At 38.8% G+C, this 18392-nt stretch overlaps 1 protein-coding gene across 2 annotated transcripts in view; it reads right to left on the bottom strand.

Annotated features, from left to right (window-relative positions):
- Window positions 1-18392, bottom strand: part of TRPC3 (transient receptor potential cation channel subfamily C member 3) — a 32528-nt gene that overhangs the window by 1680 nt on the left and 12456 nt on the right. For both annotated transcript variants that reach the window (XM_038135536.1, XM_038135535.1), the window contains exons 3-11: window positions 14034-14219; window positions 9348-9512; window positions 7048-7264; window positions 5741-5974; window positions 4333-4597; window positions 3618-3813; window positions 2324-2533; window positions 1735-1818; window positions 1164-1239 (exon numbers count right to left, since the gene is read on the bottom strand). In XM_038135536.1, coding sequence (XP_037991464.1) covers window positions 1164-1239; window positions 1735-1818; window positions 2324-2533; window positions 3618-3813; window positions 4333-4597; window positions 5741-5974; window positions 7048-7264; window positions 9348-9512; window positions 14034-14219 — 1633 coding nt within the window. The remainder of the gene's footprint in view (window positions 1-1163; window positions 1240-1734; window positions 1819-2323; window positions 2534-3617; window positions 3814-4332; window positions 4598-5740; window positions 5975-7047; window positions 7265-9347; window positions 9513-14033; window positions 14220-18392) is intronic.

Raw genomic sequence — 18392 nt, 5'->3', positions numbered from 1 at the left:
TCATCAGTCACTAGTTAGATGATTTCCAACATCACAGAGCAGGAACAGGAGGAAAACAGTGGGAATTCAGGAGAGCAGCACACTGAGAGGATTCACTTTTAGGAGCCTTTCTGCTTTTGTCACTGACAATCACAGCTCTGTACAGCCACACAGGATGGGGAAGTGTCAGGATAACAGTCAGTGCACAATGCTGCCTTTTGAAGGCACGGAGGAGGATTTAATTTCATCTTTTTTGCTCCCTGCTTCTTGCTGAAGAGAGTTATAGGTAAGCAGAGAGCAACTAAGGAGCAAAACAGAAGCTTTGCAGCCTCAGAGAGCTGAGCAGCCCTTTCAGGCCCCTCACATCACACATGCACACAGCTGCCTGATGCTGCCATGCCAGTAAAACATCTTCTGTCCCCAGGCTGTCCATCACTGCATCACTCTATTGCTTGATAACATTCTAGCTAGAGGTTTTGTTTGGGGATCTGCCCAGAGCACAGGAGTTGCCTTGTTGGACTGCAGGCCTGTGTTTCATTCCTGGAAGGTTGGAGGGAGGAAAACAACCTTTGCCATAATCTCATTCCAGTGGTGAGTTAGGGCATGCACCTGGAGCAAGCACCTCTCACATCTGCCAGGGAGCTCAGATCCACTGTTTCTCAAAAGGTCTCCCACTAAAACAGAGGTTACATTTGTCATTTTTTATCACCATGCAGCTGACTGTAGAGCTTTGTTTAATGATGGGCAGCTTCACAGGTGATTATTCCTCACAGCTTTATGAAGAAAGGGAAGGCAAATAGTTCATGATGTAAAGTGGTAAATTGTGTGTAATTGTGTGTTCAGTTGAATGAAACAGAGAGGAAGATCCTGCAGCTTTGATTAGGACTCTGGAAGTGTGAATACATTTAATGGCTCCTTCACACATTTCCTCTGTGCATTATGTCTGTGCTCTCATTTTCTATCTGTAAAATAGGAGCCATAATATTTCTCTGTTCTACTTCTTTAGTCCTACTTTTCCATTTTTTTTGATTACATGGACATACTTTCCATTACTATCTGAGCCTCAGTGCATATGAAATAGAAACAATCCCTCTTTTCACTCAAAACCCCATGCATGAGTGTAATACTGGTTCCTAATACAACATGAAAAGAATTGCCTCTGTATATTGCAGTCTCTTTCTTACCTTCATTGACTTCATCATTTTCTTTGTCCACTTGTGCTTTCAGAACGTAACGTTTTATCAGTCTCTTCATTATTTGCTGCCAGATTAAAACAGTTATATAATAAGGTGAGATTATATAATTAAACATGGCTCATTTTTCTTTCTTAGCTGTCTCTGTCACATCGGCCTAAGAGAAAGAATGAAGAGCCCCTGATGAAGTACTTGCCTCAAATGGGCTTTTCTGCAGGCATGCTGAGAAAGGAAGGGAATAGCCAACCTAGTCAGCTTTCAGATCCCTTACCCAGAAACCCATTTCAGATATTCCTTCACCAGTTTCAGATATTTGCTCCTCACATTTTCCCAAGGGGGACATCAAAGATCAATTTTAAGTACTGCATGAACCAGTTTTGAAATGCTTCAAATAATGGGCTTGGACAATAACTGTCTTTTTTTTCAAGGAGCATCCTAGAGTTTGATTTCTACAGGAGGTTTTCTTTCTCTGGTGAAGGCCAGCTGTACTTGAAACAGAAAATGCTGCTAGAACCTTCTCACTGTTCTATTACTCAGGACAGAGATCACCGTATGTGCTTACCTGATAGCGTGTCGGCTGATTGAGAATGCTGTTAAAACTGTGGGATTCAAAAACTCTGGAATTTGACTGAGTGAAAAGGTTTAACTAGGAAGAAATAAGACAAAAGTAAAATAAATGATGGAATTCACAGCTAGGATTCAGCTCCATTATTATTTTTCTTTAGATATGTTGTTCCATCTTTTACTACATCAAAGTATTATTTTTTTAAAAAAATGAGATTGCCTTGAATTATATATTGGTTTTAGTTGTTTTTTTTTTTAATGCTGATAATTTTAGCCATGCTGTTGTGTGGAAATAGGCTTAAAGTATCTTTAATCAATATTCAAGTAACTCCTTGTAGGAAATATTTGCATCTTTGAACACTCATCAATTTTTAATTGTGTTTCCCCAGATTTGGTTGTTCCAACAAAATTTAAGTCCATTTCTTGTTTTATCCAGTATGTTTAGGCAGTCTGACATAGAGATTTATTGATATAAATGATTAATTACTCTATTATCATAAGAAGCATGGATTATAGGCTAAAACTAAAAAGAAAAGAAGACTGCTGGAAACAGACACACACTGCAATGAAAAGATCTTAGAACCTACCCTTGATTTGGAGTTGCCCATTCCCATTTCAATGTCCTTCTGTAGCCGTCTCCTCCTGCACTTAGAAAAGTTAATGATCCTCATGATGAAATAGAAAAAAGATTTGGGGCTTGGTACAAGACTGAAGGGTGGAGGTAATGTTTTTCCATCATCAAAATATGACAGCCAAAGTTTAGAACGAGCAAACTTCCACTCTACATCACTGTCATCCTGTGTTAAAAAATAAAACAGATTATGCTCTTGGTTTTTATGAAATGCAAAGCTTCTCTCAAACGAAACTGCTTTGAAATATCTTTCTGGTTTTAGATAAAATATTATATTCTTGCTAGTAAGACTTCCAGCAGTTCTGCAAAAATGCAACCACTTAGTCTATTTTAACCAAATTTCAGTCGTCTCTTTATGGCAACATTTCATTAAGAATACTTAGTTCAAGCACATGAAGCATTTAAGCAAGGATGATTTCTGCATCAAGTGAAAGCAAACATATAAACTCCCTGCTATTTAAAGTGGAGCTTTTGGGGGTTTTTCAAGCCTTGTTTTTCTTATTAAAGTGGTCGCATGGGCTTGGTACTTGCACAAGTGTTGAAGTATTAGACTCAAGGCAAAAAATGGCTTAAAATGGTAGTGCTCACAGCTTTTTACATAACCAGGACAAGCAACTCTGATTTATAGTGGAGTATAGAAAACACAAACTTTGTGGTCCTGAAGAAATTGTGTTAAATAATGACAAGCCTATTTTGTCCTAATACATTCTTACTGAAGCATTCCAAGGCTGGATTATAAGTAGTTTTCTCCTGCTGAATTCCCTACACATTTCCCAGAACTCATTGAAAAGATCGGGAATGACATATCCATTTGTACACTATGTCTTAGATAATCGTTCTTCCTGTTTGTGTGGGTGTGTGCCTGCATCTGTGTGAATGTAGTACTCTTTGAACTCATGGTCTGGAAAGCTGGCACTATAAATACACTTTTACTTTCATTTCAGCAACCTGAGATTTGTTTTTGAAACCCAAGTATCTTCAATGCTATACATTTCCTGATTTGTTTTTTAACTGCAGTTGGATGCCAAGTATAATGTGTACACAACATGAGATAAACTTGTTTAGATCCTGTGAGGTTCTGCAGCTTGGCTGAGTTGTTAGATAAAGTCAGCCTTCTTTTATACATTTTGTGATATCCTTTCCTGTGGTAATCTCTTCTTTGTGCTTTTTGCATACCACTGAAATAATTTCTATTAGCTCTGCCCTTTTCACGGCATAACAGAAGAGAGCAACTTGAGAACAGAGCCCACCTCAATTTCTTGATATGAACTGTTGATCATAGCAATCAGCATGTTGAGGAGAACCACCACCATTGTGACGTTGTATATGCCATACAGAACATATCCAATGTTCTCAATGAACTTGTGATCGTATTTGAGGACAACAGATGTTACTTCAGACAAGCCAAATATCGACCAGAATAAGGTCTTGAAACTTTCTTCCACTCTGTAGAAAAAAAAAAGAGGAGGGCATTATTAGTAACTACACAAAGAAATAAATAACTTGTGTTTACATTGACTGATAAACAACCTCAATTAATTTGTCTGTGAATCAGAGCATCAGAGCACTGATCAAAACAACAAACATGCAAGGAAGCATTTTTCACAGCATTTTCCATTTGTCCTCTGTGCTCCACCTATCCATCACAGCTAATAGAGCTGTAACAATACATGCAGAACAACAGGAACTAGAAAGGTATTTTATATCAAGTAATATTTTCTTCCAATTGGTTGCCCACAAGTCTATGTGACTGAAATATATACAGGTGAAATTATTGCAGGCTGAAATGAAAGCTTCCATTATACAAACACGGAACAATTGGTCTTTTGTGTTCTGCTTTCTGACGTCTTCAGTTTTATTTTAATGCTAAGAGAGAGCACACAATGTCTCACAGACTTTGTTATCTTAATGAAAAACCTGAAAGTTTTGATTGGCTTTTTACTTACAATGAAACCTCATACTTACGTTGTAAAGGCTGGGTTTAGTTTAGCTCCAAGGTAGTAGGAGTACAGGATGAACATTCCAATCATAAATGCAAGAAATACCATAATAAAAAGGACCATAAACTTGAAGATGTCCTTAACAGTCCTTCCAAGGGAGATCTGCAAGGGCCCAAAACTCTCATTTGCAGGCAGGATATAGGCAATCCGAGAAAAGCTGAGAACAACAGCAATCGCATAAAGGCCTTCAGATATTATCTGAGGATCAGATGGGAGCCATTTATCTCTAGCTGGAAGATATGAAATACAGGGGTTACTCATTTATCACAATCTTGAGGAATAAACCTTAATAGGAGTTTTCCGTTAACATGTCTGAATTTAGTTGAGACAAATATTTGAAGAGTCTAATAGTTGCTGCTCTATTCCTTTTACATTAAAGTCACAAATTAAGAGTATGAGTTACATTACCTTCTTTTAGAAGAAAAGCGACTTGAAGAAACATGACATTTTCTTCTGCAGTTTGCATTTTAACCTGAACTAGACAATAACTAATTCCTTACTGCATTTTTTAACTTGTCTGTATTAGCTGTCTTAACAAGCACTATGCTAAAGCTGGGAAATTTATTCCTATTTGGTGTTTTATTGATGGGCAGTTAAGTGCTGCCTGATGAACAATTTCATGTATTAGTCACACCAAGCTTTTGTTTTTTGCAGGATATAACCTAGTTCCCACAGTGACCATAAAGATTTTTGCCAATTACCTCAAAAGAAATAGGATTATGGGTTTTACACACAATTATAGGATTATGGGTTTTACACATGTGCACAGAAACAATTGAGTTATACAGAAATTCATAAATTACTATGTGAATTCATGCACCATCTTAGCAGAGCAACACCGAATAAAATGTGTTTCATATCAAAATACCCTGTGTTTCTAAATGTGTATTTACATATGCACAATGGTTATATTCAGATATTATATTCAGTATACAATATTCAGATTGGTTATATTGCAACTAAGGTAAGTAACAAAACCAAGCCTGCTGTTGCAATGTTTTGAAGCCCATCCTAAAATACACTGTCAGCAGCGTTTTCTTGTGTTGTAAATACAGATTGATTACACCTTTATTGACAATTTCTGCACTGCAATAAGTATTTAGTAGTTTTCTTCTATTTAAACAGACCTTCACAGGGCCAGCATGCTTCCTTCAGGAAGAAACATGAATAATTATCAAACAACTGAACCGAGAAAAAAAAAGAGAAAGGAATCACATCAACATTTCATCTGCACTTAGCCAAGAATAAAATATAACTTCCAAATGTTTAAAATCAAGGGGGTCAAATTTAGCTCTAGGGTAAAGAGAGGCTTCTAAATGCATCCTTCAAGCTTTCCTATGTTCAGATCTGTTTGGCAGAAAAACTAAGCTCACCATAAGTAAAATATTCAATTTCTGGAGGAAGTGTGACCTCGGAGAGGTCGTTCTCCTCAATGTAGTTGTCCACATACTGTTGTGCTTTTGTGGCCTGAAGGAATGCCAGGAGCCTGGCTGTGAAAGCAGCAATAAAAATGGACAGCATCCCGAAATCCAAAACATTCCATAACTGCAAGATGTATTCCCTGGGTCCTTCCAGCCACAGCTCTTTGCATTCTGACCACATCATACCTGCAACAAGAAATGAAAAAGCACAGCAATGTTTGCCAAACTGCTGTCATTTAAATTCCCTGTATTCTCCCATTACATGGAAGTGGATGATACCAATGGAGCAGAGATTCACTTACTTGCAGTATCACAGCATCATCACTAAGGTTATTCTCTCTTGGTTTCAACAGGGTTGATCAAATAGCAAGGTATTAATTGAGATTAATGAATGGAAATATAGTTCAAAATCACCCCACAGAGGGTAGAGTAGAGCCTTGACGTTGCAGTGAAAGTATTGTGGCCTAACAATAAAATCTCTGTAATTCCAAAGGAGAAAAAATAAAGTGTGGGGAAAAAACTTATTTACTTACCATTTACATTCCTAAGCCACTTGTGAATCAGAGGGTTTGATTTTTCCACAAGAACACAACTACCCAACAACACAAATGACCAAATAGAAGAGGTACAATTATATTACTGTTTTTCCACTTTACAGAATAAGATTCTTTTCAGCATAGAAAGTGGAATTTGAAATTTGTAATTCGGTTTTCTTACTTAAACTTCTTCTCAGAAATTAATTTATGTGGATTTAATCCAGATCACAGCCTCACCATAACCACGAGATGCAGTTGTTGTGTATCAAGACTTTTTGCTTGATTCCAAGAGGCTTCTTAGGGAAAATAAAAACCCAACAAATAACAAAATCACAATCCTACAAACTTTTTCTTGTTTCCCTGGCTGTGTAATTCAAAGGGGCTACTGCTGCCAAACCAACCACACTCAGAGCAGCCACTCATTGGATTGGACAACCCAGTCCTTGCCTTCTGTCAAATAAAGAGAATAAGCTGGAACACCCAGAAGGCAACATGCAAGGGATACTCACCTCCCTACCCTGACACAGTTTAGGATGAAGCAGTGCTTAAACCAGGAGATACAAATTATTCAAAATCTGTTCTAATGCCCTGTTCCCTGCCCTAAGGGTTTATTAGATGCTGCACATAGCAGCTGGATCAAAGCTTTAGGACCTGGGCTTCTCTCCTCCCTTTCAGAATTTCTATTTGCAGAAAAACAGGAAGATGAAAGGGCAATATACCTACCAAGAACCCACACCATGATCAGCATTTCTGTCCAGGTGAACTGGGTGGTCTTCACCCTAAAGATCTGCTTGGGGTAATCAGTAACAGTGACATTCGGCAGCGTCGTTATGCCCTCAAATCTGTCTGAAGCATTGAACACCAGCAGGCCTAGGAAAATAATGAAGGATGCTGCATGTGCCACAAATTTCATAAATGGGCTTCGAAGAATTCTTCCAAGCTGCAAAGGCAGAATGAAAGCAGTCACTCAGTTTTCTCAAAGAAACACCCTGCATTCCAGAAGCATAAATGGGCACTCAGAGCTCAGCACAGGCAGAAACCACATTCTTAAAGGATACTCTTCCAAGAGCACTGAGCTGTGATGATTTGCCATTTCAGACAAAAGGCTCCCACAGGGAGCCTCAGAGAGTATGTTGTTCTGTTAGCGAGTGCTCATGTTATTCCACAAACTCTAGATGGCAATGTTTGAGGGGAAACACTCCCAGGAACTGCAAATGTCCAGTGGCCGTGACCAGGAAGAGTTTGTAAAGCAAGCCCAGGGAAAGATAAATGATTCAAATCTGCAACTCCAGCAAAACTTTTTCCCTAACAACAAGAGTGTACTATTAACTTTTCTGTAACTACAGCTATAGGAAGAATTAGTTGTTTTCTTATCTCTGGTAACTATATTCAATCCCCAGAACACACGTTCAGAGCTCTAAGTGCCAAATAAGTACCTGTGTCTGTTAAAACTAATGACTGTTCCACAAAATGGACTAAGAAAAATAAGATCAGAAATATTTGTGGTTTTTAAAATAAATTCAGCAGGTTTAATTCACTTCTGCACCTAGTAAAAGAACAAAACAGCAGCAGTAGGGGCAGTCTGTCTACACCAGAAGAGGGGACCAGCTGCTTCCAGAAGACCACACGAGCTTTGTAATTTCAAGGAATTGTTTTCCTTGAAATTTGGGTCAGCTACTATGAACTAAGCAAACCAGCACACATTAAATTGCACTTACTACCTGGGCAAACAATCTCAGGTTCCCTTCCTGGTACTGACCTTTAGAAGGCATTTCGTAATTGCAATATCCAACCACTGACCTGAATGTATAGCACTTTTATTTGACATGAGCACTGAGGAAAAACATCAGATGTTTCTGCTACTGGGAGTTAGAGCTCAAGGACAAATGTCACTTTTCCATATTAGACATCAGCTAAAAATATATTAAGATGTTCTTATTATATGGAGCTGTGAGGAATATATTTTCTAAATATATTAATTGAAAGTGACATTTCAGAGGATAATGAGAATAACAATTACACCATTTTCATAAAGGTTTATCTTCAAAGTAAATAAACATTTAACCCAGAGAAAAGATCAGGTTCCCTTCAAATATGTAGATGAGAAAAACCTTATCCTCTTTGAGATGAACTGAAAGAATGAAATATAAAAGAAACTCACATTTCTTTGCTTTACACTTGCCAAGGAAATACAATTCAAAGACCACATTTAAAACAGGAGTACATGTACTTAAAATTATAAAAAATGTTAATGTAACAGAGAACTCTTTCTTCATCTGACATACCAAAGATCTATGAATACACCTGATTTGCAAACAATAAATGTGCTACAAACCATCAGGATTTCCAAGAAACTGCTGTTCCTTTCCTTGTGGGATCAGCAAGAAAGGTGGGAGCACCCTTACGCTTTCACATATTTTTTAAAAGGTAAGAGTTTACTGCTATGCTCTTTTGCAAATACACCCCACTACATGGTCGGAATGCTGCATTTAATTTAATTTCTGCTCTATGGTTCAGCTGGCAAACAGACCTCCTAGGGCTGGGATAACAAATATTTTACTTAAGATTAAGTTCTGCATCAGTAAAGTCAACAGATGTTCTGCTAATGGTTTATATGGGAACAGCATTAGACTTTAGGATGCCACCACAGGAGACTTAATAAAGAATCTGAGTGGTGACTTCCAAAAAATCCATGTTACTAACAGAGTAAATTACACAGCAGATACAGTGAGGTGAGCATAACCTAGGGAAATTTAAAATAGGAAAAAAAGCTCTCAGGGAAGGTTATTTTTCTTTCCTTCAGTTTAAATTTAATTTATATTCATACTTCATCATTGTGGTCCCCTCTTTACAGTGCAAATAACAAAAACCCCCTTAGCATGTTTTGGCACAAGGTTAGGGATTGCTAAAAATATCATTAATTAGTTAAAATTTGGAAGCAGCAGAAGTTGCATGTTGACTGCCAGGAAAGGAAAAGCAGCTCTGAGAACAGCACAAGACACATAATTTATAAAATTCAGTACCCTGCTACATGGTGCAATCCAATAACCAATGGCTAGAAAGGGAAGGCCCAATGCCACAACCAGCACCACCAGACACTTGATAGCTATGGTCTGCTCCCGTAATCCTGAGAGATTTTCATACCAGATTGTCAGGAGCTGTTGCTGACAGTTTGGATGGGCCACAAACTGCAAAGAAAATGAAAAAGAAAGAAAAGCCAAGACATGCGGTCATTAATAAGAAGAGTTGCATAACTGCCAACATGCACAATTGCAATCACCTCAGGTCTAAATTAAGACCAGATATTTAAAAACTATGGCTTTTTTCTCATTCCCTGCAAAACAAAGGTTAATAAAGAAAAAACTGCCGCATCACAAGAGCATGTGGGACACCAGTTAAGCACAAGGGTCAGCAGCCTGGTTTTCACAGTTTGAAGAAATCTGGGAATACACTTATCAATAAGTACTGGATCAGGATAAATAAGGCTAGGTGTTTTGCAAAAAAGGGTCTGAAAATACATCTGATAACTGATAATTTGTGTGTGGTTAAGAGTGAGATTTGATATCGGTTGGTTATACTCTGGAAAAAAGAATGAAAATACTGTAAACCTTGGATACCCATTTTATTATCCCTTGTACTCTGCAGAGATCATTATGTACTACATACACCGTTGTTTGCCAGGTCTTGCTCGCAAAACTTTATTAATATTCCAAATCTCATTAAAAAGTGCATAGAGTAGTACAACAGGACAGACTTCTTAAAGAAAATCAAATTAAATCATTGGCAATGAAAACAGAGAACCTTAAACCTCTCAAGAAGAGCAATCCCAAACTGCTGCATGAACTTTAAAAAGGAAGGCAATCTTCATATTTTAATCTACTTTGCTGTAAAATTAAAGTCCCTAAGCATTTTGGTGTGTGATGCATTAAGCAGTTACTTCACATATTAATGCAGTTTGTACATAAAGTGGACTGGACAACAGAAATAAATAAAGAGATTGTAAAAAAGTTCTTCAAGAAATTAATGTCGACTCAAACTGCTTCTGTTCTTTTTATTAGGCTGTCACCTTTGAAGCTTATGCACCATAAAAACTGCCAGCCTGGCCCATTTGAGAAGAAGAGATTGGGTTTTTGTGTGTTTGTGCATTCTGACATATGCCCCCAGCCTCTTCTTTTGCTAAGATAAATTTCATTGTCAATTCAGGACATCAAAGGGACAAATCCTACAGCAGATTAACTGTGGACAAAGGCAGGAAAGTAAATAATTATTTCAAATTACAAAGACATTTTTAAAATCAGGCTTAAAACTGTAGGGAAGAGGGAAGAAACACCCACATCATTCCTTCTGTTACCACGGTGAATGGGAAGAAACAGTAAAGGAGCTTTAAGGAAGTTTACCCATGGCTGGAAATCAGCCCATGGGCCCTGTGGCACCTCATCCAGAGCTCTGTGCTGGTTTATTCTCCTGATCTATCAACATTTTGATCTGACACTAAGAGGAGATCTGCTATAATTTCCAGAAAAAAAAAGAAAAGAAAAAAAAAAGGAAGACTTCGTGAATAAAATGCCAAGAGTTATGGGCAAGATCTTCTCTGGCAGTGAGTGTAAAGGCTCTTGAGAGGATCTTAGTGACTTATTTAACTGCTGGCAACTGCACAATGTGCACCACTTCCAAGCCCTCGGAGCGAGTTGTGTCACTTGTCATCCATAAAAGCTCTGAAATTCATCCCTCCTCTCTCAGTCTTTACTGAAATATTTCAACTTATGATTATGTCTGTTTTATTTTCAGCAACTTCAAACTATGTCCACCCCTGTTGTGTGTGTGTCTGTATTACCTGTATTTGCTTGCAGCTTCATCTCCTCCAAGGACAGTAGGTTCACATCACATTTTGCCTACTGCTCACATCATCCTACAACCTGCATTTCTCCTCTGCATTTCATCTTCCTACATTTCCATTTCTCCTCTCACTCTATTTTCCATGCAGTTTCTCACTTTTCATTACATATATTGAGCTTATTATCATATGTATGTAATACTTTCAGCTCCAAGCAGAACATCAGTGCACAAAAATGATGCATGAGAACAGTATCTGGTCACTAAAAGAAAAAATATCCCAATTTTAATATAGCTGTTTTCCCAAGCATAATTGACAGTAACACTTCTGATGTTTTCAGTTTCATGACCGTGAACCAAGTCATCAGTATGTAAATATTTTTCTGTATGACTCAGAGTGATTATGTTATTTATTTCTGTCATCATAATGGCTGGGTTTAGATGGAGCAAGAACAAATCCTGGCACACTCTGATACACTAACACACGAAATACAAAGAGAACTTTGCATCTTCTTTCTTATCTATCAGCTGAACACTTCAGGGTTTGAAAATCAACTCCTGTGATTTTATTCCAGCTCTTATTGATTTGACTTGGGAATTCCATCTTGATTTTTGTCTCGGCAAGAACTGCAGATTAGTTGGGCCAGTATCAGCTCTTCTCTGGAATTCTGTTGGCAATCTAAAGACAGAGTTGAGACACAAAACTAAAAGCATTAATTCAGCATACAGAGCAAGATTAATTTGTTTTCTTTTTTTTTTCCTCCCTTAATTCCCTTAGTCCTTCTCTATTGGGGCTGCAGTTTCAGTCTGAACCTTAGCTTCAAAATCACATCATGTTTAAAAGATGGGCTCCACTTCGGTGGAGTACCCAGGGCACTAATTGCAAGAGTTTCATTACTAATAGAATTAAAAACTCCCTTTCCCTAGCAGTGAGGTTCTGAGCACATTTACTACTTGTCATATGTTTTTTCCTGCCTCTCCTCCCTCTGGACAGGGCATAGGCTCATTACCTATTTCATGGGCCTGCTGCTCTCTTTGGCTGCACTGCTGGCAACAGGGAACTGACCTTGATGGACCTGACCTGGAAGCACAGCTAGAAATACAGAAAGCTAAGGAAATAGGCCACATCCTTGTCTGCTTCCTATGGTGAGAGGGTTGTAGTAGTCCCGTGTGGAGTTCCCACGTCTGAATGTGTTCCAGTCAGGATACCACTTGAATCTGTCACGGCTCTGGCAGAGCAAATCCCAGCATGAAAGGACCACCATGGCAGAGACATTTCCATCCTTGCCCTCTGTAATGACCACTTACAGGGAACTGCACATGTATGAATATGGTAACAACTCTGCACCATCTATTTCCTCCCAACAAGACCGTTGAACCTCTTCTAGGTTCAGAACTGTATTTGTCACGAACTGAAGCCAGCACTCTGAGTTTCTCTTTCAAGAGAAGAGAACAAGTTTGCTATGAGGAATTCTCTTTTTTTATTTTTGGTATTATTTAGATTTCTGCTATTCTTAACAGATCTGTGTGGCCCTTTGCTCAGCAGTGAATTTCATCAGTGACAACAAACTCATAAAAGAAAACCACAGCCTTCAGCGTGAAAGTTGAGACATGAGGATCAACAAAGTTTTGGTACATATTACACTGAAATAGCATAAACAAGTACATATTTAGACACTAAAGCATGCCTATGCACTTGGATTTTTTTTCCCCCAGTTCCAGTCTCTTAAATTAATTTAATGCTTGTATAGATTTACCTTGATTTTTGGCAATTAATATGCATTTATGTGCTGTGGACCAATCCTTTAGTGGAAATGATGATTTGCTGCTTGGGATCTGTGTTTACATATTTTATTATCAATCTTTTGGGGCTGTCATAAACACCAGCAATCCCCAGTTGCTCTGGCAGGGTCCTTACAATTTGTTTTATATGGCAGATTGGCTCAAGAGGTGGCCACAGAACACAGGGTTATTTATTCTGAGAGACACAAGGCTTCTTGTGGAGATGATGAAACTATAATGGCTGTAAGGAATGGAAGTGATGCTAATCACACAAATAGGTAGCTGTAAATAATACATAGGCACTGCTGTACTTCCTGCCTCCTCTCACAACAGGACACAGTATTAACTATTTTCTGTGCTAGCCTAATGTGGGATCTTGAGGAGAACAAGATAGCAATACAATAAAAGCTACAATGAAAGGATATGTATTTATGTCAAATATGTGATGCACAGCTCCATTTTTCAACACATAACATTCCTTCACAAAATACAAACTACTTTGAGGGAGGCATCTACTGAAAATGCTTGCCAAAATACCAATACACACAGGTACAAAGGTTAAGAACTGAAATGAATTGACCAAGCAGCCACAGACACATTCCATGCATTTCCAGGGCTGAGTTTTAATATATTTTTGAAGGAACAAGCACGGTAAATCACCTGGAATTTCTCACTACGACACACAATCGCAGATGAGTTACTTGTGGGTTGAAACCAACACTTTCACCAACACAGCCTTCTCTTTGGAGTAGGTATTATTGCGTTGACTGACAGAAGACACAGCCTGAGTGTCACTGAGTGACAATCTGGCTCTACTGAAACACCTTTTGGGTTAATCAGGAGAAGGATCTGACCAACTGCGCAAAGCCTGGCTAGCACACCTCATTTATGTCATTACAATCTCCTGCCACTTCTCAGCAGTGGGAAGTAGATTAAACTAAATTCCTTCATTACAGTCCCCTTCTGCCTCGTGAGAGTCTTGATTACTCACCCCATGTCTCAGTTGTGCATCTGACCATGGGTTCACAACACCTGCAGAAGAAGGAGGTGGCACTGCCCTCCTGCCACAGTGCCTGAGAGCTGTGAGGAGTTACCTTTTTGACTTCATACTTAATGGCCAGCTTCACGCGGCTCAGGGACGCTCGGTGCCTCTGCGCTTCCAGCGGCTCCGCATTCAGATCCCCGTTCAGGATGGCCTCCACCTCTTCCGAGTCCCGGCACAGGTCCAGGACACCAACCACAAAGTCCTTGCACTGCATGGACAGCTTGCGATAGTCGTTCTGGAACAGGAGTGGGACAGAAAATGGCCTGTGACACACGTGCTTAAGAGTCAATGGTGAGGAGAAAAGGACGAGTTGATAAAAATGAAGCGTTACATTTTTACTGTGTCAAGTTCAGAGTGTATCAGATATTACAGGATTTTTGTACAGCAGAATCATTCATTCTCTGAAAAAGTGAACATCCAACAGCAGCTGTTTAACAGAGCATAGGAACACGGGAACATGTACCATTAAATAAAAATAACCTGGATGGGCAACAACGGGCAGCTGAAAATATAAGAATTTCACAAACAAAGCAGGACTAGGACTATCAAAAAAGTAACCTCATTCCTGCAAAAACTTTGCTGACAACTAATGAAGTAATTGCCTCTGAGGCTACAAATATCTTTTAGCTCTTTCTACACTGCTAAAGTGGCTGATTGCTTATTACTCTGATGTACACCAGGTACATTTCCCCCTTTTTCCTTTTCCACCCTCTGCTTCCCACCTTCCCTTAGAACGTCTCACACCCACCAATTGGCACAGTGGGTCACAAAGTAACTGCATAGAGCAACTACAGGACAAACCTGGATACCAACATTGGGCAAAATACCCCAAATTTCCTGTAAGAGTGCTCTGGAAAGAACAGGAAATTTCATCTTCCATACCTGTTCAGTCTTTCCAATGACTATCATATCAACATCAAATAGTTGCTTCTAATCTTCTTCCTCCTCTGACAAAACATTAGTGGCTGCATTTCAGAATTTTTAGCTAACTCTGTAAAGCATGCACGTCTGAGATTTTGCCTGTATTTTTGTTTACACTTGTAAATGTCTCCCACCACCTCTGTGACATTACCTATAAACTCTTCATCTTTGCTTCAGCACAAACCTCGGTCTTCATTTTTGTATCCATGTAGTCTCAGACAGATTCCTAGAAATTCCATATCTGAGATGTGGCCTCTGATTTCCTCACATGAGGCTACAGCTAGAGGAGGAAACTTGACTGAATCTGCCAATTTTACCCTCAGTGCCCAACTACCTAAATAGCACATACCTAAATAGCACAACTACCTTTTTCAATTACTCCACAGCTTTTCTTCAGGTTTTTTTTCCTCTGCCAGACCACCAAAACAGTAATTTGAGCCCTCTACCTCTCCATTTTTTGTGTTTTATTGTTCATTTCCAGATATTGCCTTTTCAAAAATCACTTTTTGAGGGTGTAGATTTTCCCTTAGAGGTGTCTGTCTTCCCAGAAATGTTTCCTTACTGCTTCTGCCCTAATAAATTCCTCACTTCATCTTTTTTTTTCCTGAAACCCTCACTTTGTCCTCCTTTCCTAAGTAATTTTACCTCCTCCAAATCTACCTACTGGTAGTTTTGCTAAATTTTCAACTTAGCATCTATACAATGAGACAGAGAAACTAATGTGCTTTCAGTAGTTTCAAATTATTTTGGGAAATGATGGGAAAAGAGGCTGCATGGGGTAAGTGCAAGAATGAGCCATCAATCCCATAGGTCAGATTCAGATGTGAATCAAAATGAAACATTACTGGAGACAAACAAATACCCCTAGAAGTTGTGTTATTACACAAGACTAACATCCCTGATACAGACTTGGAAACAACCAGTCCTAATCATAGACCTTAAACAGGATCCTGTTATTTCCTTTGGTCATAGAGGACAAATTAATTCAGTTGTCAGTGAAGCAACAGGATGTAAGGTTATTTTAGATTTGTTTTTGGTAACCAAGGAGAACAGGACAGAAGAGCCAATTATAAAAATAATACTGGGATGTGTGATTAAATTCAGTGAAGGGATAAGCAAGCTTATGTATGACCAAGATTTAGGACTTGGAAAAAGGCAAAGTCTCATAAAAAAGCTAATCAAGGGAGTGAAATATACTTTCAGACCTCCTCAGCATGGAGGTCTGAATGCAGATAGAGCTTTTACATGAAACGTGATTAGATCTCAGACGCTACAAAGATAAAAACCTTGCAAAAAAAGAAGACTCCAGGATGGTGGCTAGAAAATAGCAGCAGTCAAAAAAAAAGGAAAAACAACAAAGAGAAACAGTCATCAATTCATGACAAAATTCTAAGTATAAACTGCTAGAATTCAGGTTTTGTATTATTCAAGTGCTTTATGACATAACACAACCTGTATTTTGTCCTTGTATGAATGAGCATGTGCTGTCCAGTTGCAGAGAGAGGCTTCAATTATAAAGTGTTTTCTCATTGTTTTGCTAATTGTGAAGAAATAGAGGAAGAAATAGTGGATTTCTAATACTTAAGAAATAACAAGAGTTATTTCCACGCTTTGCATGTTTGCCTACCACAAGAGTTACCCAGATTTTTTCTAATAGCAGTAGAATAAGAGTAGAAACATGAATGACATGTTTCTTCATTGGTAGATGCACCACTCGCTTATAAAAATTATGCTTATTGCCATATAAGATTAATGGCATAATGGATGAGTTTTTATTCTGTCAAATTTAAGGATTAAACACAGCCTACGTTAGTCACAAATGCTGTTATGAAAACTGCAAACCAGTATGTGCATTCTTAATATCCCACTCTGCCTTTGAATCTCATAGCAGGAAAACTTGTCAGATTTCCCTCTCCAGGTCTTTATTTACCTATGTATTAGCAAATCAAATTTATCCCAGTCTATCTGATTGCTTTACAGAATTAAACAGACAAACAGTACCTGATTCTCAAACAACCCTCTACCTCTAGGGTGTTGTGTGAATACCAGAAATTTTAATCTATGGTCCCAGTCATCCAAACCACCTCTGCTCACTCCTGAGAACATACAAATGAAGCCACCAGATCAACACTAACAGTTGCACAAACATCTTTGTAACATCAAAAAATATCAGCCTGCACCCTCCGTTTCCCAGGTTCCGCAGGTGACTCCGGCACATTCAGGGCAACTGACGATGACTGGAATTGCAAAGCTGTGTCTCACAAGTAGTTTCAGAGGACTCTGACACACATCAAAAGCTGGATCTCAGCCTGCCCAAATTTGTGTGTTCTGTCCTCACTCATAACATCAAGCACTGCCCTGTGAATTCATCTGGAGTCTTGACAAAGAGGGTATCAGAGTCTGTGTGCAAAGAACGAAGCACACGAACAGAAAACTTTCAGCTGATTCCACTCAAGATTTGTAACTGCTGCAAAGGAAATTTATACTGAGCCATCACATGCAGTCAAACAAAATGTGGGGATCTGTGTTCTGTTAGAGCAGCCACACTCCTGCAGGCACCAAAGTTCACAAGCAATGCACAACTAATTCACAGCCATTACACTGAATCATAAATTTATGTTATTATCAGGTAAACGGCCACTTTGAAATCACATACATGGTGAGTTTGCACATGTAACTGTTTATGCAAAGCAAGCACATAATTGCACTAATGGTTATGGATCTGGGCCCTGTCCTTTCAAAAGCTGAGCCTAAACCTAGATCAAGCTTGAACACTCTTTGTTAGTTCAGCTGAGACAACACTATGTAAATTTACTTGGAACACTGACAGATTCTGCTTTTAGATGCACGTCCACATCTTCCGTTGGTTCAGTAGGAGCTTTTAGAAAAGCTGGGAACAGGGATTTATCCTATAGAAAGCAGGACTACAACCTTTTTGATCCTTGCCAGAGCAATTTCAGCTGGGAGAACTGAGCTTGCTTACACAGGACAGTATTTAGTTGACAGCTGGTATAAAGAGATAACCACAGGGTTTTTTAGCTACCTTGTCCTCTCTCTTCCAATGGCGACTCCAAAGAAAAGTTCCATCGGCTGTTGTGACTGCCAGAAATCCTCCCTTCCCTGGGCAGTAACAGCTTTAAAGTTCTCAGGGAGGAGGGTGAGTATCAATTAACTTTAGTAACCCAGCCCTGTCATTCCCCAAGCCAAGCTGCAGTGGCCATGGTCTGCTAAAAATAGGAGAACCGGAAAACATAAAAATCGGGAATATTTGTATTGCAAAGTATTTGGTGGTGCTACTGGAAAGGAGAAGATAATTCTCCAACTATGGTAATGGTCACTTTTTTACATTAAGAGCAGATAAAGTTCCAGTTTTTACAATTTGGTAGCATTCCTAACCAAGATCAAACTGAAATTCCTGATGTAATCTGAAATTCTGCAGATGAATCCCTGGAATTAGGAGACCAGGGGGACAAGGAACACCAAGTAA

The sequence above is a fragment of the Motacilla alba genome, chromosome 4 (assembly GCF_015832195.1).
Source record: "Motacilla alba alba isolate MOTALB_02 chromosome 4, Motacilla_alba_V1.0_pri, whole genome shotgun sequence".
Taxonomy (NCBI): domain Eukaryota; kingdom Metazoa; phylum Chordata; class Aves; order Passeriformes; family Motacillidae; genus Motacilla; species Motacilla alba.
This window is presented reverse-complemented; position numbering and strand designations above follow the sequence as displayed.